The sequence below is a fragment of the Zeus faber genome (genome assembly GCF_960531495.2).
Source record: "Zeus faber genome assembly, chromosome: 4".
In the NCBI taxonomy this organism is placed as follows: Eukaryota; Metazoa; Chordata; class Actinopteri; order Zeiformes; family Zeidae; genus Zeus; species Zeus faber.
The window spans coordinates 11,990,458-12,013,981 of NC_137191.1; the positions used below are offsets into that span (position 1 = coordinate 11,990,458).

A 23,524-nucleotide genomic window follows, 5' to 3' on the forward strand; every position below is an offset into this window, starting at 1 on the left:
CGTGACGTCATCGGCGTTGGCGGTCTTTGAAAAGGACGTGTCTGTGTCCCGTCAGTTGACATGGTGAGTGTGGAAACAATGTCGTTCAGTGGGATTAAAGTCCTTCAGCGATATTTATAATTTAGTGGTAGGCGGCGATAAGTGTTCGGCATAACCCGGCAGCGTTATAGAGTGAACTGAAGACTGAACGTTAGCCAGTTGAAGTAATGTAGAGCAGTGATGCTCGACCTTTTTCACAACAAGGAACTTCAGTCTGGTAACATTTAGCCTCTGAGACCCCAATCTAAGAAGATCTCTATTGTTAGACAAGATTAAGTCCAACATGATTTTCCTATACAATATATCTGTACTATGCGCCTAATGGTGCCATGGTCTTATAAATTAAATTAAGTTAAATAACGGTGAATCTGAACTATTAATCCTTTTTCTGGGGACCCCCTAAAACCTACTGAAGGACCCCTAGGGGTCCTTCGACCCCACTTTGAGAATCACTGTTCTAAACTATAATTTAACAACATATACAGTATGTTGTGTCTGTGGACAGCAGGTTACTTGCAGGTTATTTCCCAAATCCTTTCTCCGCTCGTTTGATTCTGAACATCACATATTGGCCGGTTCAAGATTCAAGATTCAAGATTTTTTATTTGTCACATACATATACATACTTCCATACATATATGCAGTGAAATGTAATGCAACGCACCCGGTGATAGCACACAATAAGTCCTAGGTGTAACTGGGGCAATCAAAGTAATGACATTTTATTTGGCAATTCTGATACAATTAATTGAAATGAGCAATTTGTCTTTGTCTTGTGTTCAATTTATTCCACTATAACAGGTTACATGTTATGCAACTCTAATAAGTCAGATAGTAGCATAAAGTTGAATGTGAAATAGTTGCTACCTATTTCAGAAGAGCCATTTAGTGACATTGAATATGGAAACATTTGGCTGACAGTTGTTTTCAAACTTGGATTTAAAATTCCCTTGACGTTTCGATCGAAAAATAAAATTGTGGATTCTACCGATTTCACAATAAGATTGCAATCCACCCCATTAATTGCCGACGATCAAACCACGGTTCATCTTAATTTTCTATTATGTCTCAAGGCTGAAGCGGGTGTTGATCAACCTGGTGACCAAGAAACTGTTTCCTTGACGTCCCGTAATCCCTGCTCGGAAGCTGCTCAAGCAGCGCTGCAGAACGAATGTGAGGAGCAGTTTGCACAGCTTGAGAAGGTAAAGCGGTAGCTGTCATCAGGGGGTTACACGTCATATACACTAAGAGCTTCTGACGTCATGCAGTTTGCAACAGATTTCTCTCTCTTACAGCTGCAAAATGAGATTATACTGTGTAGGACTGAAATGTGTGACGATCCACAAGACCAGGTGAGTTGGTGACTATTTCAGATGTGAATAGTTCTAGTAGGATTTACTAGCTTAATTTTACTAGAAATTTAAGACATGGAAAATTCACCATGTTTAAATATTTTGGTCATCTTGAATATTCTTGACCTCAATTTATTTTTAACATTTTGATATTAAATAATAAAAAATATAACAAAGTTAACCCTTTTTTTTTTTATACAGTTTTGACGATATCTTAATTTTCCGTCTTTATTTGAATAAAATGTGTGATTGTAAGTTTTGTACTTTTGACACATGACAATGTCACTATAATCTCTTAGTTGGTGGATAGATTGATAGAAACAGAAGCTGAACTGATGCAGTGGCTGACAATGGAACCTAAACGTGAGCGATATAATATTGTTACAGATTACCACTTTAACATTACAAACAACAGCGAGTACTTCCCCCTCTTGACCATTTATTCCAATGTTAATGAACAGAAGAGCAACCCAGAATCATTTTGTGATACTGTTTAATTTGATCTAATTTCTAAAATTGTTATAAACTTTTAATTTTCTTCATTCCTGTAATGTGTTCATCCCATTTAATTCACTTTATCAATAGACATTGCATTTCACAATGTAATAAACAAAATATGCACCTTCATGGAAGGAGGTTAGATTTACACTGCAATGTCATGTGATTTTTATTTTTTTATCTTTCTTTCAACTCAGTGCTGTCAACAAATCCAGAGATTTTACTTCACACTGCAAAAGAAGAGGTATGTTAATGTACAGATTGTTTGACACTGTTGCGTGGCTCTTCAACCTTTTTTATAAACAGCTGAAAACATTTTCCCTTCATGTTTTGCACAGATGCTTAAGCTGTGCTCCAAGCTGGAGATGATAGCTGCGTGCTGCCAAGCCAGGAGGGACAGCCTCGTGGAAGCCCAGAAACGGTGACGTATCGATTACTCTCTGTGCTTTTGTGAAATTCTTATCATTCTTTCCAATCAATTAAAATTACAAGTGAATAAATGGTTTGTTTGTTTGATTTAATGTTTTCAGTGAAGAAAAGTGGCTGGCGGACAGAAAAGAGGTGTTAATCGCCGCTACTAATCATGTTGAAAGAATCCAAACGGAGCGAGAGGAACTGTCAAAACTCAGGTGAGTGTGAGGACATCACCATGCTGCTTTGCCTCATGTGTACATCGGGGGAAAGAAAAAAAAAAACATAACTTTAAAAATGTGGAGATGGAATATTTGTAAACTACTTAAATATGCCATGTGAGAAAAAGCATTTTAAGGAGATTCATGCAGAACCCAAAACGGCAATACATGATATTGTGTGAATTATGTAAAAGGATAATTCTGCGCGCGTGTGCGTGTGTGTGAGAGAGAGAGATGCGGTAAAATGTTTTTGACAGTTTATCTCGAGGGTTATTCATAGATTAAAGGAAATTTTCTACAAGCACAATTGGCTGTGAATGAATGTGCACATAACGAACATTTAATCTGAATAAAGCAGTTAGCATTTAAATGGGGGCTTGTTTATCCTTGAGGTGCTGTACTCTAGGTAAGGGATGTAAAGGGATGGCCAATGTCAGAATTCAGATATGCCTGAATTAAACCATGAAATGGATTGAGGAAGCATTGTGTCAGGAATTATAATAGGGGTGTAAATTACAATCTTCATGCTGTGCAATTGTGATATTGCCTCTTCAGACAAGTATTCAATATTTGTAGATATCACAAATCCTCCATGATAAAAATGACTATTTGATTTTGAGACCGGTACCTAGGACTTTAGGACCTTGATACAAGACTATATTATGTCACATTTAAAGACAATAATTATATTAGTGCACGTGTATAGTTCAACAAATTCTGATCCGTTAACTTAAAGAACCCTGAGATGATTACCATGCACTTTCAATATTAAAGCATTACAGTGGTACCTCGACTTACGACTGTAATTTGTTCTGTAAGAACAGTCGTACGTCAAAGCAATTTTTCCCATATAAATAATGAAATGATGAAGGGTGAAAATAAACAAAATACACAGCACAAACACAGTTAATATGAAAAAAATATGGATAAGCCACGAACTACGTGCACACACGATGTAGGTCGCCCGCTGACTGACTGCTGACTGGCCGCCAACGCGCCAACTGCAAATTTCCACGGTCGTATCTTGGAGCAGTCGGTCGCAAGTCGATACAAAATTTCGCGACTATCGCTACTCGTATCTTGGATTAGTTGTAAGTAGATGCAGTCGTAAGTCGAGGTACCACTGTATAAGGAATTGTTGGCAATGAGGATAAATGCAAGGGGAGTGGAGAGTTCTAACAACATAACTATAGTTGCCAAACTTGAATTTATACTGATGTGACTGACTATTTTGACTATTTAGACTGGTGTATATTAAACACAAAACGCTTCATGCCTTCTACGGGCACTGCTGTTTGTTCATGTGTGGGCTCGTAGTCATCTGTGCTTCCTGGTCTCCAGTATTCTGCAGGACACCAAGAACAAGATAGAGAAGATGAAGCACTACCAAGAATGCTTGATCGAGGCGCTGCAAGACGTTCTCGGCGACCATTTCCCTCTCCCTCAATATGAAACCAACCCTAACAAGAAGAAAAAGGTAACCTTACCTGCTACACTATGTCATTTATTTATCATTTTCCATTGCAGCTTTGTAATACCAACAAGATGAGGTACACTGAGTTTCCTCTCTATCTCTCTATTTCTATGTCTATCTATCTTCAAACTGCCTCTCGCTTACTTTTCAGAATACTGCACTGAATTTGACTGAAGACCTATTGTCAATTAATGAAATTCTTGAGGTGGGTACTGCTACATCATATATTACGTAGTTATACTGTAAGTTCAATGCCTGTCACTTGTTTTTCTAACGGTATTCATCAGCAGTTTGTGACACAGCTTGGTTTCAGTTAGCAGTACCGACGTGGTATTTTTAAGCACCTGAGAAAGACAAAAAGTTCCGGTATTTTTTACTTTTTACGTTTATTTGTCAACCATTGGAACTGTGATGTTGAATACATTTTCCCAATATGTAGCCGAGGGAATGAGACACAAACACATTGAGACTTGACGATTGCTTGTTCGACAGAATTATATAATCAAATCTGTACTGATTATAAAAATACAATTGGAACTTTGATCTGTTTTATGTGTCCACGTAATGAACCAAATTCCACCGTGAGGTCCAATCCATTTCGCATATAATACCGTATACAAAACTGTTACTGTTGGAATACTTCTGAGTTTGGTCTCTAATCTGTCTGCTCCACCATTTTAAGCTGCTAATGAGCAAGATCCTGGAGACGCCACATGACCCGTATGTGACGATAGATGCGAAGTTCTGGCCGCCGTATGTCGAAATGCTGCTCCGCCACGGCATCGCAGTGAGGCACCCAGAGAATAACTCAAAGATCCGTCTGGAAACCTTTTGTTAATGGCACTGGATTGGAAACAGGTGGTTTGTACAGTAGCACTAGCACAATGTTCAATTTTTCATTAATTTTGTTACGTATGTGTGTCTGTATGTATGTGTCTTTGTACATTGTGTTTTGGAATTCAATAAACTTGTTTTTAAAAACGAATCAGTTATCTTTTTTTATGTGTATATAGGTATATGTATTTTTTTTGTTAATCATATACCCGATATGTTTGTTTTCCATGGCGAACCGGAACAACACTTAATACTGGTTTCATAATAGTAATCGGAAAAGAATGGGAATGTATTTATTCCTTGGTGGACGTCATCCCACGTCGGGAAATGACGTCACAATCATTGTCCAATCACATGAGCCCACTTCGTCGGCGTTTTAAAGTTTTATTTTTTATCGACTCTTTAATTCCGTCCCGCCCGCCCCCGACGCGGCTGTGCTATCTTCTGCCGTGTCGGGTGTTTTATTCATTCGGGTTTTTTTTTTTACTCGCAGTAACATTTGGAACTGTTACGTTCGAGCCCAGGTATTCATGCGGGCGGAAGCGGGATTCCGGTTCCGGGTGTCGTCAGGTTCTTCGGAGGCGATCGGACCCCTGCGGTTATGGCCGTCTAACCAACAAGTTTTCCGCGTTGACGAGTCGTTGCGAAGGTGAATCCGCCCTCCTGTAACCCACCGACGCCGAGCCCAAGCGCGGGGATGACGACCCGCTCGGAGAGGGAGAAGGCCCAGAAGCTGAACGAGCAGCACCAGGCCATCCTGTCCCGAATGCTGCGGGAGGACGACAACAAGTACTGCGCTGACTGCGAGGCCAAAGGTGCGACGCGACGCTCTCCACCCCCCTCCCCCCAGAAAAAAACAGCTCCTGTCCGCGGGGATTTCGACCGGCTTGCCCCTTACGAACCGCTCACCACCACCTGTTCGGTTCCGCTGTCGGCTAGCTAACCCGAGCTAACGAGCTAACAGTCAGCTGACGCCTTCCTTCCCCTTCGGCTAAACGGAGGGTGGAAGAACGTCAGCTGTTCTGTGGTCCTACTCTAATGGTTAAAGTTAAAGTGGAGATCCGTAAGACCCCCCCCTCCCTCCCGCTGAAGAATAAATCCCATAGTTGATGCTTCGTTTAGCTGCCACTTCTTAAGCAACGGCCGTTCAATGTACTTCCGCTATTAGTGCGCCTCTATATTTGCTGTTTCCATTGTTGGTGGCGGGGCCCGCCTTTCCCGGCAACAATGCGCTCGTAGGTAGGGCACGTGCATTGGCGGTTTTGTGGTGAATTTGACGAACCGGCGTAGCTGATCGTGGCCAGGTAACTGGATGTGTATGAGCATTATAAATTAAGACCAATCCCCATTCTAAATTCTAACCAATCCGCACCTCTTCCAAGTGACCAAGGAAAAAAAGACCCAAATCAAGATGCTATACTTTCATGGAAATGAAATGACCTTCGTATAGAGAACCCCGCGTCAAGAGATACAGCTTTGCCGTTGGGAATGTAATTCGGGGGCTTGTTCTCGTGGGTTTTCACTTTTTAACGCCCATCTGAGCAATCGTTGCCAAGCGCAAAGAATGCAGCCGCTCTCGCCGAGAGGTGTTGGCAACACGCTCGCACAGGCTCGATTCCTGTCGTCTTGCATCACTCCCTTTCACCCGTCTCACACTCGCTTCCCCCCCCCCCTCTCAGGTCCAAGATGGGCATCCTGGAACCTCGGTGTGTTCATTTGCATCCGATGCGCCGGCATCCACAGGAATCTGGGCGTGCACATATCCCGAGTGAAGTCCGTCAACCTAGACCAATGGACTTCAGAACAAATCCAGGTATATAATCCAAGTAAAGCGTAACCTACACCTCGGTTTAAAACATTCCGATTTTTATCGTCCTTGTCCCTGCTGAATCAAAGCGTTTGCAGAATTACTTCCCGTTTTCAAAGAGTTTCATGTTAGAGAGAATTATTTATTTTTTTCAGTTAAGCTTTTATTTATATATATATATATATATATATATATATATATTTATTTATTTATTTTTTAACAATGCAAATCTTCCGCACGGGGTGTCACAATCCGATTCGAAATCCAAAATCGATCGAAAGCCGAAGCCCAAGCCGCAGCTTTGTGCGTTCTTATAATTTAAAGAAAAAGTGTGCTCCCATTGATGTATGTCCACATGAGAGGGCGGAACAGAGAACCGGCAGCTTGTGAGAAGAGCTCCATAAGAGTATTTTACGTTATGGATATGATTTAGATTGTGATATGTGATAGAAAAGATAGTAATGTTAACCTGTGATGCTGTGATCTGATCAGTGGAATTAGGAAGAAAGTCTGATTTAGAGAAGAGCGTACTGAGCGGACAGGGGCGCAGTGTGCAGAGGGGAAGAGACGCACTTGCAGTAGTGTTGAAAAGAGACGGCTCTTACGGCTTCCAAGCATTTATTTTAAAAAAATACATTATTTATAATTTAATGTGACTGGGCTCAGTTACTTACTGAGAAACGTTTTTCTTTTCCTTTACAAATCAAGACAGGACGGTCCCAACGTGTTTGAATCGAAACGACTCGTGACCTTAAAATCGAAAGTGAAATCGAATCGTGACACCCCTCGTAACGCGCCGAACCTCGCCAGAACAAATTCCTAATATATGTAAATGTTCTTAGAATAAACTGTTTCTGATGAAGTGACAAATCATTTATATTTAAAAAAAAATAAAAATAAAATGCAAGTTGGTGTGACTGAAAGGCATTTTGAATCCATCCCGTTTTTGTTTCTGTTTCAGAGTATACAGGATATGGGCAACACCAATGCCAGGCAGCTTTATGAGGCCAACCTTCCAGAAAGCTTTAGAAGGCCCCAAACAGACCAGTATCCTTTACTTCCGTAAACACACACACACACACACACACACACACACACACACACACACACACACAAGCCACCATGCAGCCATTGCTCACCTTTTGACATTGGGCTACCTCTTCCTCAACTCTGACCCCAGAGCAGTGGAATTCTTCATCAGGGACAAATATGAGAAGAAGAAATACTACAGCAAGAATGTGACCAACGGAGGGAGTGTACGCACACATCACACCGTTACAACTTGTGTTTTTATTTGTCCACTTTCCCCTCCGCCTCTACTACGCATCATATCAAACAGCTTGATCTATTTCAAGCGCTTGTGCAATGGCTTAACAGATTACGATGATTACGATTAAATACTTTGCACGAACCAGATGGACTGTGTTGTTCGGTTGACGACCGGAGCCTGGACTCCACCGTCGCACCTACGCTGACATTTCCATGTGCAAATCTTCCTTATGGCAACGGAAATGGAATGTGTGAGTGTGTGTGTGTGTGTGTGTGTGTGTGTGTGGCCGCGTGTGTGTGTGGCTGCCTGTGTACACAAGTTAGGGAAATTTGGCTTTCAGCTGAAATTTATGGAAAATGTAAAAAGTTCACGCTACAGTGATATTATATCATGAAAGTAGGGCATTTAAGTAGAAGCAGGCAATGGTGATTTCCTCATCTCAAACAATTTATTGAAACAAAAGCCAACAACAGTGGTGGGTTTACCTCAACAAAAAATGTCAATGTCTACATAACTTGTCATGTGCCCTCGAGCATCAATTGCAGCTTGACAACCACGTCTCGTGCTGTTCACAAGTCGACTTATTGTCTGCTGAGGCGTGGCCCCCCACTCTTCTTGAAGGGCGGCCCTCGGGTCATTGAGGTTCTGGAGTACAGAGTTACGAGCCTCTACACGGCGACTCAGCTGATGCCATAGGTTTTCTATGGGATTCAGGTCTGGAGAAAGTGCAGGCCACTCCATTTGAGGTGCCCCAGTCTCCAGCAGCCGTTCCCTAATGATGCCACCTCCATGAGCTGGAGCATTGTCGTCCATGAAGATGAAATGAGGCCTGTGTTGTTCATGCAGGGGCACAATGACTGGATTAATGATGTTATTCAGGTAGTATGGGCTTGTCACTGTACCATTCACAAAGTGTAGGGCAGTTCTGTATTGAATAGACACACCTGCCCACACTGTAACACCACCACCACCAAAGGCTCGTCTGGTGACAACAGTGGCTGATGCATAGCGCTCTCCTTGACGTCTCCAACCTCGTTGGCGGCCATCATTTCTGCTGAACGTGAATCGACTTTCATCAGAGAACAGCACTGAGGCCACTGGCCCCTCGTCCAGTGTAAATGCTCCCTGGCCCATGCAAGACGATGATGCCTGTGCCTGGTGGTGTGGTCAGGTACCCTTGCAGGTCGTCAAGCACGCAGACCACGCTGATGTAAACGGTTTGGAATGGTCTGACGTGACACTTGGGTGCCTCTCACCTCCCTTAAATGTGGAGTGGCATCATCATCCGGTTCAGCGGGGCACTGTTCACAATGAAGCGCTCATCAGTGTGGGATGTGGCCAAAGGGACGTCCACTTCTATGCCTTTCTGTGACTCTTCCAGTCTCTGTATCTCGGTTGCAACCTGCTGATGACACTCTGTGACACTCTAAGGTCAGTGGCTACTTCCCTCTGAGAACATCCTGTTTGAAACCTGGCAATGGCGAGGTACTGTTGATCAGTTGTTAGGTGTCGTCTTGGTCTCATGATGTCAAAATGTGAACAGCATGATGAAGAGGACTGTTTAAATACCAATTCTAATTGAACCAGGAAATGTATTCGAAATGGTCGATTCATGGATCAAACACCTGTTGTGAATTTTGCCGTTCAGCTCCTTGTTAGAGAACAGCAAGTTGTGCAAAAAGTACTGAAACATTGAACAGTTGGACATGTGCATTCAAAAGTTTAGAGAAGGTCAAATTAAGTTCACCTGTAAAGGTTATAGTGCATTTAAGGCACGCTTTTTTTTTTTTTAATTGCAAATTCCATGTTTATGTTCTTGTCTTCACCCCATTTTTGGTGACCTGGTGTTACATCGTTCCTCTTGTTTCTTCTCTTTTGCCAGCCAAAGGAGAAGGATAATAAGAGAGAAAAAGAACCAGACCGAGGGAGTAAATCGTCTTATTCTAAGGTAATTTGTCGGATTACTGACACAACAATCTGCAATGTCATTCATAGGAAGAAAATATGACGTTCTGTCATATTTGTAATTATGCGGCAGTTCAACAGATCCACAGAAATCATATACTGTACATGGAAAGAGGTTGTCTGAAAATGTTCTCTTTAATGTCTTCATGTTCGCTGTGCGCATGTGGTCTTGAAGGCTGGTGGAGGAATGCACACGCACGTCTAAAAGTTCCCGTTCAGATGTTTACAGACGTTAAATACCTTTTCATCAATTAGACCATTAATCATGGTCTCATGCAAAATAGTCAAGACTTGCTGTAGCAGCTAGTTCCACCATGTTGTAAACAAAGCCCGGTGTCTCCCCTTTTTTAAAGATTGAAGAGTGTCGGCCAGTACCCAAAATCAGCCCTCTGAAGAGTTCAGAACACAATGTCAACCTCCTAGGCCTCGGTAAGTGTCTTTCCCGACATGTTTCTCACTCTGGGAAATGTTCTGGTAGGTGATGTGTGTGCCACCACGTTCTCAAATATGTATATTCAGATATATTATTACTTAATCGCTTTACTGCAACATACACAGGCGTTTTTTTACGTTATTACCAGTGTGAGATGTTCTGGATTGACTGATGGAATGTGCACTGTCGCTGACGATATTTATTTTATTTTATTTTTTTCCGCCTTTCTGTCGTAGATGCACCCCCGGCTGCGTCAGCTAACAACAGTAGCACTAGCACAACTCAGAACAACAACGACCTGGACATTTTCGGGCCGATGGTCTCCAATCCACTTCCCACATCCGCGTCTGCTGCTCACTTTGCTCAGGTAAGCACAGCGGAGCATTCACCGGCGGAAATGATGTTCTCTGGATTTGACTGGCTCGCCACCCTTAAAGAAAGCATATCTGATGGTAGAGCTTTTGCCGATAACTTGGATCGCTTTACACCTCTTTCCAAATTATTATGCAAATGATATTTTTCTCTGATTTTCCTTAAAAGTCGATGCAAATGACAGTCAGTATAATTTTCAAGTCATCAACCATTAGGGTATAATTCCAATGTTATTAAACAAACCTCACAATAATAACAGTATTTTTTTCAAAAATAAAATGGTGCATTGTCATGCAAGAAGATGATTTTGCTACAGAATGCACGGCCCTTCTTTTTGTACCATGGAAGAAAGTGGTCAGTCAGAAACTCTATACTTTGCTGAGGTCATTTTCACACCTTCAAGGACCCTAAAGGGGCCTACCAGTTCCCTCCCCATGATTCCGGCCCAAAACATGACTCCGCCACCTCCTTGCTGACGTCGCAGCCTTGTTGGGACATGGTGGCCATCCACCAACCATCCATTACTCCATCCATCTGCACCATCCAGGGTTGCACAGCACTCACCAGTAGACAAGACTGTTTGAAAATGAGTCTTCACGTATTTCCGGGCCCACTGCAACCGTTTCAGCTTGTGAGCATTGCTTAGGGGTGGCCCAATAGTAGGTTTATGCACAACTGCAAGCCTCTGGAGGATCCTACACCTTGAGTGGGACTCAAGAGGCACCAGCAGCTTCAAATACCTGTTTGCTGCTTTGTAACGGCAATTTAGCAGCTGCTCTCTCCATCCCATGATTTGTCTGGCAGAAACCTTCCTCGTTATGCCTTTATCTGCACCAACCCGTCTGTGCTCTGAATCAGCCACAAATCTCTTTACAGTACGATGATCACACTTGAGTTTTCGTGAAATATCTAATGTTTTCATACCTTGTCCAAGGCATTGCGCTATTTGACGCTTTTTGGCAGCAGAGAGATCCTTTTTCTTGCCCATATTGCTTGAAACCTGTGGCCTGCTTAATAATGTGGAACGTCCTTAACTAGTTTTCCTTTAATTGGGCTTACATGGCAAACTAATAATCACAGGTGTCTGAGATTGATTTCAGTGATCCAAAGAGCCCTAAGACACAATACCATCTATGAGTTCAAATGAAAAGCAAAAAATCAAATGTTCATGACAGTTAAATACAATTTGGATAATAATTTGGAACGCGGTGTAGTTTGGTACTGCATAACACTAACTGCAAATGTATTTTATATTCCACTACACAAATGGTTACATCAGTGTTGGAGGTTGTGCATTGCTTCACAATGCCATTATGTTGGGTTCAACATATTAAGATGTATAACATGGGTTAGGCTTTGACTTGCACTATGCTTTAGCAACAAATGTTATAAGGTTGTTGTTATTCATTCTATCTATCTGACCTTCTCCAGGCTACCTCCAGTAACCCGGCAAGTACCCCGACACAAGCTACAGCCGGAGGGGTGCCCGGCTCGGGGTCGTGCCACGGAGAGCTGGACTTGTTCAGCGACAGTAGTAGCAGCTCCAAGGGCGAGGACGCCACCAAGAAGCCACTTTCCAAGGACTCCATCCTCTCGCTCTATGGAACCAGTAGCATTTCCCAACAGACCCCCAACGGTGAGGAGGTGAACGCTGCACTGGGGTTGCCGCGGTTATAGATGTTACCGGTGTTTGGGCATTACATTAACTCGCCCACCGCCCCCACTGTTGTTATACTTCTTAAAAAATATTTTTTCGCATATCAGTGCTGACGTTCATCAAATAGAACAAATCCAATTTGTAAGATACTAAGCGTGTTATCAATACTTCCACTTGCGCGTACAGCAGAGTCGCAGCAGAGTCTGCAGAGTCACATTTCACTCAACACCGGAGGAGAGAAAGAAGGCTCCAGACCTTAGATCGGGATCTGTCTCCCTCCATGCAATTGTAATTCGCGGCTGTGCTGAACGGGGAAACTCCACCGCCGCAAAATGTCCAGTGCTATTTATTTATTTATCCACCTATTTATTTGTTTATTTATTAACTGGTGGGGAAAATTCCTCACCGCGGCATCCCTACACTGCACCATCATTGCTTTTTTTTGGAGACAACTATAATTTTAGACCACAGTTTTGACAAGTTCTCTGTGTGAACTCTCATCTTTGCTGAACCAAAAAGGAGGTTGTTTTGGATAGGCGTGGTCTGAATGTGACAGCATCTGGCCAAGGGTGTATCAAGTGTGTAAACGCAAAGTCCTGCAAATCAACATGGAAGGCTTTTGTTTTTGTGGTTTGTGGGGTTTTTTTTTTTGTATTTTCCATTTTTGTTCATATTACGAAAGTTTAAATATTGAAGAACCCACTCAGTATAACAAACAACAGTGTTGGGATCACAAAATACTTATAGTTTGTCTGTAAAGTAAGCTTGTTTTAGTCTCGTGTCTCGGGTCTGGGGGGGGCCTTGTGTGGGCGTGGTGATCGATTAGCATCTTTGGCTTCACTGGCTATTTGTTCCAGAGTTTCAGGTGAAACACCTCCCCATCCCTACTTATAAGTCATAGCTTCCAAAGTGTTGGCTTGATTCCCACAAGTGATACCTTCTTATGAAGCTCTGAGTCTACACTTTCATATGACTTGGAGACATGTCAAATTTTGAAATGTGCCCCTAAGCTATGCACATCATTTCAAATCTTACAAGATTAGAATATTATTGAAAAAAAAAAAAAAAAAAAACTGGAAAATGACCATGCCCTACTTGGGAACCAAAACACCACACTCTGAGCACGACATCCGCATGTTGTAGTCACATGTGTACGTCATGGCAGTAGCCGTACACTAAAATTACGTCTTCAATGACCCATCAATAGATGATTGTCTGTGTAACTAAGTGTAATGAGACTGACAGAAGGTGTGCTCCATTTGACACAAACCCGCTGCAGGTCATGCCCATTAACCTGCTAATTATCTCAGCCTGTTGTAATAGTTGCACAGGGAGAGATAAAGCTCAGATGTTTGGTTAAGCAGCAGAGAAATAAAAATGCCTCAATTCGATTGAGTTGACCGAATATTGGCTGTCGAGAACACACGTGATCCTTAGTAGTTGTAAGGTATTAATCAATTACTGTTTTGGATTTCCCAAAGAGCAAATTTATTGTTTCCGGTCCCTGACTCATTGGGAATAGACAAAGTGTTCTGCCATTTTTCCTTAAAGCGTTCTTAAGGCTCCTCTTGTCTTTACACAAAGTCTTCAAACAATCCCTTCTACAATTTATCTAAATGTAATTATGTTCTTCTTTCAGCTGGCATGTTCATGGGCCCCTCCCAAATGCAGTTCCCCGTTCAAGCCCCTGCAGGCTACACGGCGTACCCTGGCATGGGCCCGGCCATGCCTCCCACCACAGTCATGGGCGCAATGATGGCTCAGAGCGGGGCGGCCATGATGGCGCCCAACGCTGGCATGATGGTTGGCATGACGATGCCCAACGGCTTCATGGGGAACGCGCCTGGCGCCGGCGTGATGGGCATGGCGCCGAGGATGATGGGACCACAGGGCGGGGCGATGCCCCCGGGCATGGTGCCGGCTCAGGGCATGTACGCCCTGCAGCCCGGGCAGCAGCCGCAGTGGAACATGGGTCAGGTACAGAGGCGGTAAAACCCTGTGTGTATACTTCTGTACTGTCGTTACACAAATTGTTTCTAACAATATGGCCGTCCTCTACATTTCACACTCAGATGAACCAGCAGATGTCGGGGATGACTCTGAACGGCTCCGGGGGGCAGATGGCCTTCGGTCAGCCCGCTTCAGGGATGGGTGGTTGGGCGGCTGCAGCGGCGTCTGGCCAGACCCTGAGCACACAGCTCTGGAAGTGAGCCTCCAAGGAGTCGGGGCTGACGGGTGGGGTGGGGGTGAGGGTGGGTGGTGCAGCACAAAGCTTTGCACGGCCCCCGCCCCCGCGCCCCGACAGGGAACCGATGCCCGGCTCCGACGTCGATTCCCCTTCAGAACACGGAATTGTTATCGCTTTCTCTGTTTTCCCCTTTCTCTGTTTCTCTCTTTCTCTCTATTGTGTGAGTGAATTGGGAGTCACCACTGCAACACAGGCTCGCAGTTTCTGCCTGTAACATGGTTTTCCATCATAACTCTTTGTTTTCCTTTTTTTTGGAAAGGTCATAAGGAAATAGAATCCCATCGACGACATATCAAAAGAAGCTGCAGGACCAGTTACACAAGCTTTTATTGTATCACTGTATCATTATAAGATTATAGAAAATTTAAATGAATAGTATTTAATGGGAGAAGACATGAATACGGTGTCTTTTAATACTGCTCCCAAATGTACAGCGCTGTATAACCTTCTTTTAAAATACCTGTGGTTCCCCTATAAAAAATAAAGTATAATAATCCAATAAAGTGTCTTGGTGAGTTATCTGTAATTTGGCTTTTTTCCTTTTTTTTTTTTTTTTTTTTATTTTATTTTTAGTTTAAAGCTTACATCTCTTAAGTGGGACGGATGGCGTTATGAAGAGCGGGAGTTTAACCTTAGCAGCCTTACTGAGAGCTGCAGCTCCGGCCGGGTTCCGTCTTCTGGCGCACGACATGCGGTGGGGGAAGGGCGGTGCAAGGCGCTGCGTGGTACGCCGCCTGTTTTTCAGCCTGTGTGATGTCAACGGCTTGTCAAGTAACAACCTTTTATGAAACGTGGGAGTATGTTGGGGTGCGACGACGGGTACTGCCGTCACTTCACGGCGATTCAAAAGAACTCGTAAAGCGTTGTTTATAGTGTACATTTGAATTTCCACACACCTCTCTTGGTCTGTTGCACTCTCTTTAACCTGTAATTCAGTCGGGACCACTCAGGTCAAAATAAGGATTCATTGCACTGCAGCGTTCTGTTCAGCGATGTGTAAGATATAAAATGCAATCATGGCGGAAGGATTTAATTAGGTCGCCCTGTTTTGAAAATGTCAGATTGGTCAGCTTGATTTTTTTTCTTATGTGTTGTTTCTTAAATATGAGTCTTCTCTTTTTTCCACATGGCAAGTGATTTAAAATTCTTAGTCTAATTTCTGTCGAGTCCCACTGTGCAGAAATCATACGTGCAGGTCCATGGACTTGCACATGGGACGCCTGCTTATTCAGTGTTCCCCTTCCGTCATCTTGCAGTAAGTTGGCCGGTTTGAGGTCGGAGGTCGGATGTCGGGAGTGACAGGAAGAGGCCGCTCCCGCGGCTCAAGCTGTGCGGACGAGAGAGAGATCTGAGTCGGCGGCACAGCTCAAAGGCATTTTCCCAATCCCATCAAACAACGTGTTCTCCTTTTGAGGACTTCTAACCGATACTTCACGCTTGGTTTTCTCTTCCTGCAGCTGGAGTTCCTCACGCCGAGGCTGTTGTAGATCCATTGACAGATTATTTTCATTTGCGATTCTGACTTATTAGCTCATTCCCATTTAATCACTGCTGTTGGCAATCCCCAACCTAACATGGGGATGAACAGAGGAGAGGTCTGGAATTTCGCTGGCCTGTGTGTGTACATGGGTGCGTGCGCTTGCGTGTGTGTACATGTCTGTGGGAGAGAGGGCATCAAATGTGTGCGGCTCCACTTCCAACGTGTGTGAAGGCCGGTGCGGACTACAGGCTTATGTGACGTGATGAAAACATGTTAATAACATGTTATTGTCAATCAACAATTGTGCAGTCACGCATTTTAAACGGGTTGGATGAGGGCCCGCACCCTCCTCTGCCCCTAGATGGACATTCTTTGGAACGTGGGTCATTTTTTTGCTGCTGCCGATGGTTAAAGTCAAACACTAGGTGGCAGCATTGTCTCACGAGAGGAACATGAAATGAATTGAAGCCTGAGAAAGTTGAAAACTTTCCTCCCTTCTTTTCTCCTTAACACGCACTTTTAGTTTTCCGAGCACTATTGGTCCATGAATCCTTTACAAGGAATCATTGTGCCCAGTGTTTTTTTTTTCTTTTCTTTTTTTTTTTTCTTCCCCTCCTCTTAACTTTAACCAAACTTGCAGCCGGGGAAACATTTGATTATATTTGACCAACCGGTAATCATTGTGTGTCATTTGTGCCTCGGCTTTTACACAGCGTGTCCAGGGTGACAGTGTTCCATAACACCGCTCCATTTAAAGTCGTCTCCATGTTACAGTGTTTCGGAGGTGGTAGTGCGGGACGGAGCAGGGCGTGGCGCTGCGAACCAGAACAACCCGTCGAATCAGCTGCTGTGACCTGCAGCACCCTAATCTCACAGTAATACTAATAATGCAGTAGGTGTATTCTTAGTGCTCGGTTCAGCTTTTGCCAGGGGGTGTATATCGACGCGTGCGCGGCGCAAACTCACTGTGGCCCGCGGTTCGATTTCAAGTTTTGATTCTAGTTTCACGGCGACGCGAGCGGTCGTGCGTCTGCGCACGCCGCGGCCGGGCCCGGCGGGAGGGTGGAGAGCTGTGCAGACGGCTCGGTGGCCTTTCGCGGGGAGGCTCGGCATTCCTCTCGGCCTGTGTTAGAGTTGACGCCGCTCCAGAATGGAGACCCATCAGCGCCGCGAAGAATGCCTCCTCCTCCTCCTCCTTCTCACGTCCCGCTCGATGGCTCCCGACTTGAAACAGAAACATTCCTGCGCTCATTGCCCCTCGAGCGCTTCTTTTTCCACCCCCTGTCAGCCGCGCGCCGGAGATGAAGCAGAACCTTTGCACTTTAAGGGAGACGGGAGTGATTTGTGCTCATCGCCACGTTTCTTTTGCTGTTCTATTGTTTTCCGGGTCGGAGTGCGAGCCGAAAGGAATAGTCTGCTGGGGCGGAGGGAGCGATAACACGCATTCACACAATAAGGAGGTGCAGATCTCCACTCCATTCTTAGACAATAGGCAACGTAAAATGCTCTGCGGAATGAGAATCTCGATAAATGTTGCTGCGGTTGCAGTCGTTGGATGGCGTCTGGCCGCGTTCGTAGAATAATGTGAATCGTATTCCTGCACCGGATTGACAATGTCATCTTTTTTTGGAATGGTGTTCTCTCATGATCACGCTCTTACTCTTATGATTAAATCAAGAATTACTCGGTTACGGCAAATTCTCACTTGGGGTTTGTTTTAATGGATCTACTGGATGATTTGATTGTCTCCTAATTTCAGACTTTAAGAAGATTAAAATCTCCAGCTGATGACCTTTTACTTTTTATTTTTTTACGAAAGTCGCACACGCCGGCCGACTCTGGGAATTCCCCGAGAAGGGATTTTGAAATTGTTACGCGATTATCTTGGCACACAAGTGTTTTGCCCAAAGTATGGAGGCACGGTCTTCATGCTTCCCTGGTTTTCTCTGTGTGTTTCTCGGTATTCTATCTTTGTTCCCCCTCTCTCGCCCTTACACGCACACACACACACACGCACGCACACACACACACACACACACACACACACACACACTCAACATGCTCTCTTTCTTACTCTCATGCTGCTTTGAGAGTCCCTCCTCGATGCTTTTATCATGAGTCAACATGGTCACCTCCGTCACAGAGTCCCTCTTTGTTTGCGGGAGTCAACGTTTGCTTTCCTGCACTAAGTAGTTGTGTGTACTTGTTCCTAGGCAACGGGAGCTCTCCCGGGTTGGGACACCTCATCTAACGTTGTGTGTTATAACCATCCAGGGCAAAGATTAGTCAAGCGGGTGTGTGGGCGTGTCTTGTTAAGAAAAGTCCCTCCAACGTGCCCTAAGGCCTCGGAACCTTTCCCTTTAATTAATGTTGTGTTTGAGTTGGCAGACGTCCAGTCAAACCTGGGCATTATCGTCAAGTCAAAAGTGGGCTTATCTGAGGGCCCCGACACATTTATTTTGTCTTTTCAAATTATTTTTCCCCACTGGACTTGTCGGCCATTGTTCAATCCCTTCCTGTCAACACTGATGTTGGGTAACACGGACCTCTGCCTGACTCCCCCCTTGGAATGTTGCACGGTTGTCATGGCAACCGTAAAGAAACACACACACACACACAGATGTGTAATGGAAAAAGTAACTGCTCATGTTACATTCTGGACGGGGGGGGGCTCCCAACATCTCCAAAAAAAAAGAAAATAAACCGTGTTAAATCTCAGGTCAGTCACAAAACAGGAGTTTGTATTCACCAGCGGATTTATTGTCAGAGACGAATCCCACACACAGTCACACAAACAGCATTTTTCAGTCGCAAACGCGCTGTTTCACGAGCATTTAATGAGCGCGGCTCCGTAGGTCTTCAGGACGGCACCGCTGCGAGCGTAGCTCTGCGAGTCGCATCGTGTGTGTGTGTGTGTGTGTGTGTGTGTGTTACGACTCTGAGCCGATAGCTGCGCCCGCAGATCCCTAGCTGGACGAGCGCACCGTGGTGGTTGTGACGGTGGTAGAGGATCCGCCTGCGGAGAGGAAGAAGAAGCGACGACATGTTAAAGGTTTCCATGACAAAACGATTGCATTATTGTGAGGATTGTTGTGTGTGTGTGTGTGTGTGTGTGTGTGGGGTTTTTTTTTGTTTCTTTACTCACCTGAGCCAATTGGTCTAAAATCACGGGAAGGGGGAGAGAGAGAGAGGAAGCAAATGAAATAAGCAAAAAGATTGAAGTGCCGTTAAATGTCATGCATGTTACACTTTGAACAATGATGCATCGGTGAACTTTGGAATCACTGCGAATATACCTGGACTCCTCTGTCTCCAGGAGGCTCCTGTAGGTTGAAATCTCCTGCTCCAGTCTGGTTTTGATGTCCAGCAGCATCCTGTACTCCTGGCCCTGCTGGTCGATGCTGGCACGCACGCTGGCCAGCTCCCCTTCCAGCATGTTGATCTGGTTCTGGTATCCAGCGAGCATGCTGCTGTAGCGGGCCTCTGTCTCTGCCAGGGTGTTTTCCAGAGCTCCTTTCTGCATGGGAGCAGAGAGCACGTTAAAAGAAGACTGCGTAAAAAGTAGTTGTTTGAATATTCTGCTGATACTCTGATGTTCTTCTTATATTATATTCTGTATTTAACCGGTTTGGGAGTATGAAGCAGAGCCTCGATGAAGATTTCAAACAACACACTGTAACAACAGACCCCGCCCTTGATCATGGGTCCAGAGGACTATCATATCGTATGAAACATAGTGCTCTGCCTGCCGTGTAATGTAAGGCTTGTTCTATCATGCAGGTATGAAAGAATTCCAATTTGAATTCTGGACATGAGTTTTAAGCTTGCGTCGATTTTCTTTCCGTCTTGGTGCTTCGCTGGGAGCTGTACAGTGTGGCGGCTTTTAATTTGTTCAATGATTAACCGCAGCCGGGGATTGCATAACCGTGGGAGTAAAGGCGAGGGACGGCGGCTTGTGCATTCTTTTAGCTTCATTCCGTCTGGTCTTATCCCAGATGTCCGTGAAATGATTGGCTCAGGGAAAAGACATTCCTATCTCCCCGAACCTTATCAGTCCTGTCTCTTTCCCTCTGCATCTTTCAGAAAAGCCCCCCATCCCCCACGCCATTCTTCTCTCTTTCACCTCTCCCTAATCCTTTTTGTACATTCCCCCTGTTGTATAAGGGGTTTATGGAATTCTTTGCTCAAATAAGGCAAAGTCTCATTTTAGAAACAGATGGTTTGTCTCTTACCATACTGAGCTGAGACTGCAACTCGATCTCCAGGCCCTGCATTGTGCGGCGCAGGTCGTTGATCTCTGTCTTGGACGTCTGGATTGTCTCTGTGCTGACGGCCACCTCCTTGGACAGTGTTGTGGACTAGAGGAGGACATTGAGACACACATTCCATTTATCTTTAAACGGAAAGGGAGATAATTGTAATTGTGAAGCTTCAGGAAGACTGGTTTAAGCAAAACCACACCCTAACACAGTGGACAAACTATCATCCACCATGTTAGGGTGTGATTTTGCTTTGTTTAAAGCTAAATGTATCCTGGTTACCTTTTCATTGAACCAGGCCTCCTGGTCACGGCGATGTTTGTTGGTGATGGTTTCGTACTGGTTGCGGATGTCCTCCAGGACCTTGTTGAGATCCTGCTGAGGAGCGGCGTCAACCTCCACGTTGATCGTGCCGGTGAGCTGAGAACGGAGGGCCGCGAGTTCCTGAGGAAGAAAACAAAAAAATTACGTCAAGAAGATGACTCCACGTCCCACTCCCTAGTCAGGCATCTAAGCGTCGACATGTTCCCATCGAAGGAACTGATGTGGGCCGGTGATCGTCGGGCACCACCAACCTCTGCGTGGTTCTTCTTGAGGTAGGCCAGCTCATCCTGCAGACTCTCGATCTGCATCTCCAGGTCAGCCTTGGTCAGAGTGGTCTGGTCCAGCAGGCGACGCAGGTTGGCGATGTCCACCTCGACCGACTGGCGCATCATCAGCTCATGTTCGAATCTGAAAGGTGAGAAGAGGTGAGAATAACTTTATTACAAATTCCATGTTAATATAAATGAGTGTGCTGTTCATTTTCTCCTCAACCAAGACTATAAGTGACGGAGTTCAGAGAGGAATTGATCGTCATCTTTACTTGGTCCTGAAGTCATCAGCAGCCAGTTTGGAGTTGTCAATCTGGAGCAGGATGTTGGCGTTGTTGATGGTGGCGCCATTGATCTGAAGGAGAGACATCGGTTGAGCTATTTGTGTGAGACAACTTTAATGCTGTATTTAATGGTACAATGGTACACTGTTTTTTTTTTAATTGCTTCATATTAGTTGTTTGAAATACTTTTCATTACTAAGTTATCTTATTCTAGTCAAGGTCCCTCTCCAGAGAGTGGACCTTTTCCTCATCTACCAATTTTTGGACGGTGTAGAGAATTGTTACCTTATCTTTCAGGTCATTGATGATGGCCCAGTAGTGGCTGTAGTCCTTCTCAGCTGCAGGTCCCTTCTTCTCGTAGTACTCTCTGATCTGCACCTCCAGCTTGGAGTTGGCGGCCTCCAGGGAGCGCACCTTTTCCAGGTAGGAGGCCAGACGGTCATTCAGGTTCTGCATGGTGGCCTTCTCGTTCAGATGGATGGAGCTCTGATCCAGGGCGTTGGACAGGTCAAAGCCGCCGCTGCCACCTCCGAAGCTGCCGCCTCCGTAGCCACCGCCGAAACCGGAGGAGACACGCATGCTGGTGGAGGATGAAATCCTGGATCCACCACCGCCGTGCACGCTAAAGGCCTTGGGAGCGCTGGTGGCATAGACCCCACGGTATTGGCCCATCATGGAGCCGCCGCTGTTTCTGCTTCTGTAAGACATGCTGTCTGCCCGTGTGTGGATCAGGAGGTGGAAGTGGAAGAGAAGAGGAGGACCGTTATACAGCTGCTGACCGAAGGACTGTGGAGAGCGATAAAGAGGGACTGCCCTCTAATATACTGCCGTCCGTTGGGCGGGCCTGGGGAGGAGGGAGGGAGATGTGGGAAAGGGAAGGGTGTAGGGGAGCTGAGGAGTTTGCCTCTACAGTTTGCCAATAGATTTGACACAGCTGAAGTATATTCACATTGAAAAAACACAGCGCTCAGTTTCTTTCCACCCCTGTGATGAAACTGTTAAGGAATGCTTGTGTGTGTTTGTGCTCTCTCTTTCTGTGTGTGTGTGTGTGTGTGTGTGTGTGCGTGCGGGCCTGCGTGCGTGGGTGTGTGCGCAGTATATTTGTGTGTATGTGTCTCTGTCTGTCTCACCGTCTGGCTGTCTGTCTACTGTTTATACAGGCTTTTGTGAAAAGCTACCAGTCGTTTGCCGTCCCTCAAATGCAAACACTAAAGCCTTAATTGCTGTTTAAGTGTCCCACCATGACTCAACATTCACTTTAAAGGCTTGGCAAAAAGTTTTCCTCTCCCGGAAAAGTAAAAGTCAAGGTCATCGGAGCGAAACCTTTCCTTTATGGTGCACTGCATGCCAATTTGACTTTAAACCAAATTCAATAAATCGCTGTATTCGATTTTTGCTTGTGATTGTTTATGATTTTGAGTCGATTGCATGTCTTGTTGCTAATCGTATACTATTTGTGACATTTTCAATACAGTGTTACAAAGGTTTTAAGATCAAAAGTCGTGGTTGAAACCGCTGGATAGCATGTGGCGGATATCTGTAGCCTTGGAACTCAAACTGCCGTTGTTTTTCATTCAAGTCAAATCCATTTAAGGGAACATGTCAGCACCTTATTGTTGGCATATCCCTAAAACATCCCCTTCAGCCCAGCCCCATGTCCTGTTTGAGAGAGAGAGAGAGAGAGAGAGAGAGAGAGAGAGAGAGACTGCATAGAAACCCAGTGCTCCTCATGTTGTTGGTTTTGGCCTCTGCAAATGGATGAGAGGTGTGTGTCTGTGTGTGTGTCTGTGTGTGTGTGTGTGTGTGTGTGTGTGTGTGTGCGTGCGTACGTGCGTGCGTGCGTGCGTGCGTGCGTGCGTGTGTGCGTGCGTGTGTGCGTGCGTGCATGAGTGCTGCGTGTGTGCACGAGCATGCGTGTGTGTGTGTGTGCCCGTGTGGGGCCCTTATCGTAGCCTTGGACCCTGGCCAGTATCCCTGCCCCCACAGTGTAACAAAGGAGGGAGTTGGGAGGAGTGAACGAGTCATGTCCAGGTCAGAGCAACAGGCAGAATCTTCAGGGTGTGGGTTTATGGTGTGAGTCCCACAACACTCCACCCTATCTGGATTATGATGAATCTCTCATGTGCCTCAGTAAAAATAAAACTACCAGTCAATGTCCAAACGCTCATAATTAGCCACTTGGATCTTTAGTTAATTCAAAGCTTTGCTTTCCCTGCCTTCCTTTTTGAAGAAATTGATAAGAACTTACAATTCTTATCAATCTGATTTCAGGTTGGACCACTGTACCATGTCAGCTGGACCACAAAGACCCCCAAACTCCCACTGCC

The 23,524-nt window shown here is 44.9% G+C and overlaps 3 protein-coding genes across 3 annotated transcripts; 2 read left to right on the forward strand and 1 right to left on the reverse strand.

The window, feature by feature from the left end:
* cenpk (centromere protein K) lies at nt 1–4,980 on the forward strand. Its single transcript, XM_079999389.1, has 10 exons — nt 1–63; nt 1,113–1,241; nt 1,335–1,391; nt 1,691–1,754; nt 2,087–2,133; nt 2,228–2,310; nt 2,420–2,518; nt 3,863–3,998; nt 4,147–4,200; nt 4,678–4,980. The coding sequence occupies exons 1-10, from the start codon at nt 61–63 to the stop codon at nt 4,831–4,833; spliced, it is 828 nt and encodes a 275-aa protein (XP_079855515.1). The 5' UTR covers nt 1–60; the 3' UTR covers nt 4,834–4,980.
* Nucleotides 4,981–5,313: 333 nt separating this feature from the next.
* On the forward strand, nt 5,314–15,095 carry LOC307228898 (stromal membrane-associated protein 1-like). The gene is made up of 10 exons (XM_079998742.1): nt 5,314–5,644; nt 6,509–6,642; nt 7,598–7,683; nt 7,817–7,892; nt 9,789–9,854; nt 10,225–10,300; nt 10,541–10,671; nt 12,108–12,312; nt 13,973–14,310; nt 14,406–15,095. Exons 1-10 carry the CDS (start codon nt 5,527–5,529, stop codon nt 14,541–14,543), a joined length of 1,368 nt encoding a protein of 455 aa, XP_079854868.1. The 5' UTR covers nt 5,314–5,526; the 3' UTR covers nt 14,544–15,095.
* Nucleotides 15,096–18,799: 3,704 nt separating this feature from the next.
* LOC307229841 (keratin, type I cytoskeletal 19-like) lies at nt 18,800–22,001 on the reverse strand. The gene is made up of 8 exons (XM_079999935.1): nt 21,483–22,001; nt 21,186–21,268; nt 20,896–21,052; nt 20,603–20,764; nt 20,294–20,419; nt 19,358–19,578; nt 19,207–19,220; nt 18,800–19,077 (listed from the first exon to the last, which is right to left on the reverse strand). The coding sequence occupies exons 1-8, from the start codon at nt 21,903–21,905 to the stop codon at nt 19,028–19,030; spliced, it is 1,236 nt and encodes a 411-aa protein (XP_079856061.1). The 5' UTR covers nt 21,906–22,001; the 3' UTR covers nt 18,800–19,027.
* Nucleotides 22,002–23,524: the final 1,523 nt, after the last annotated feature.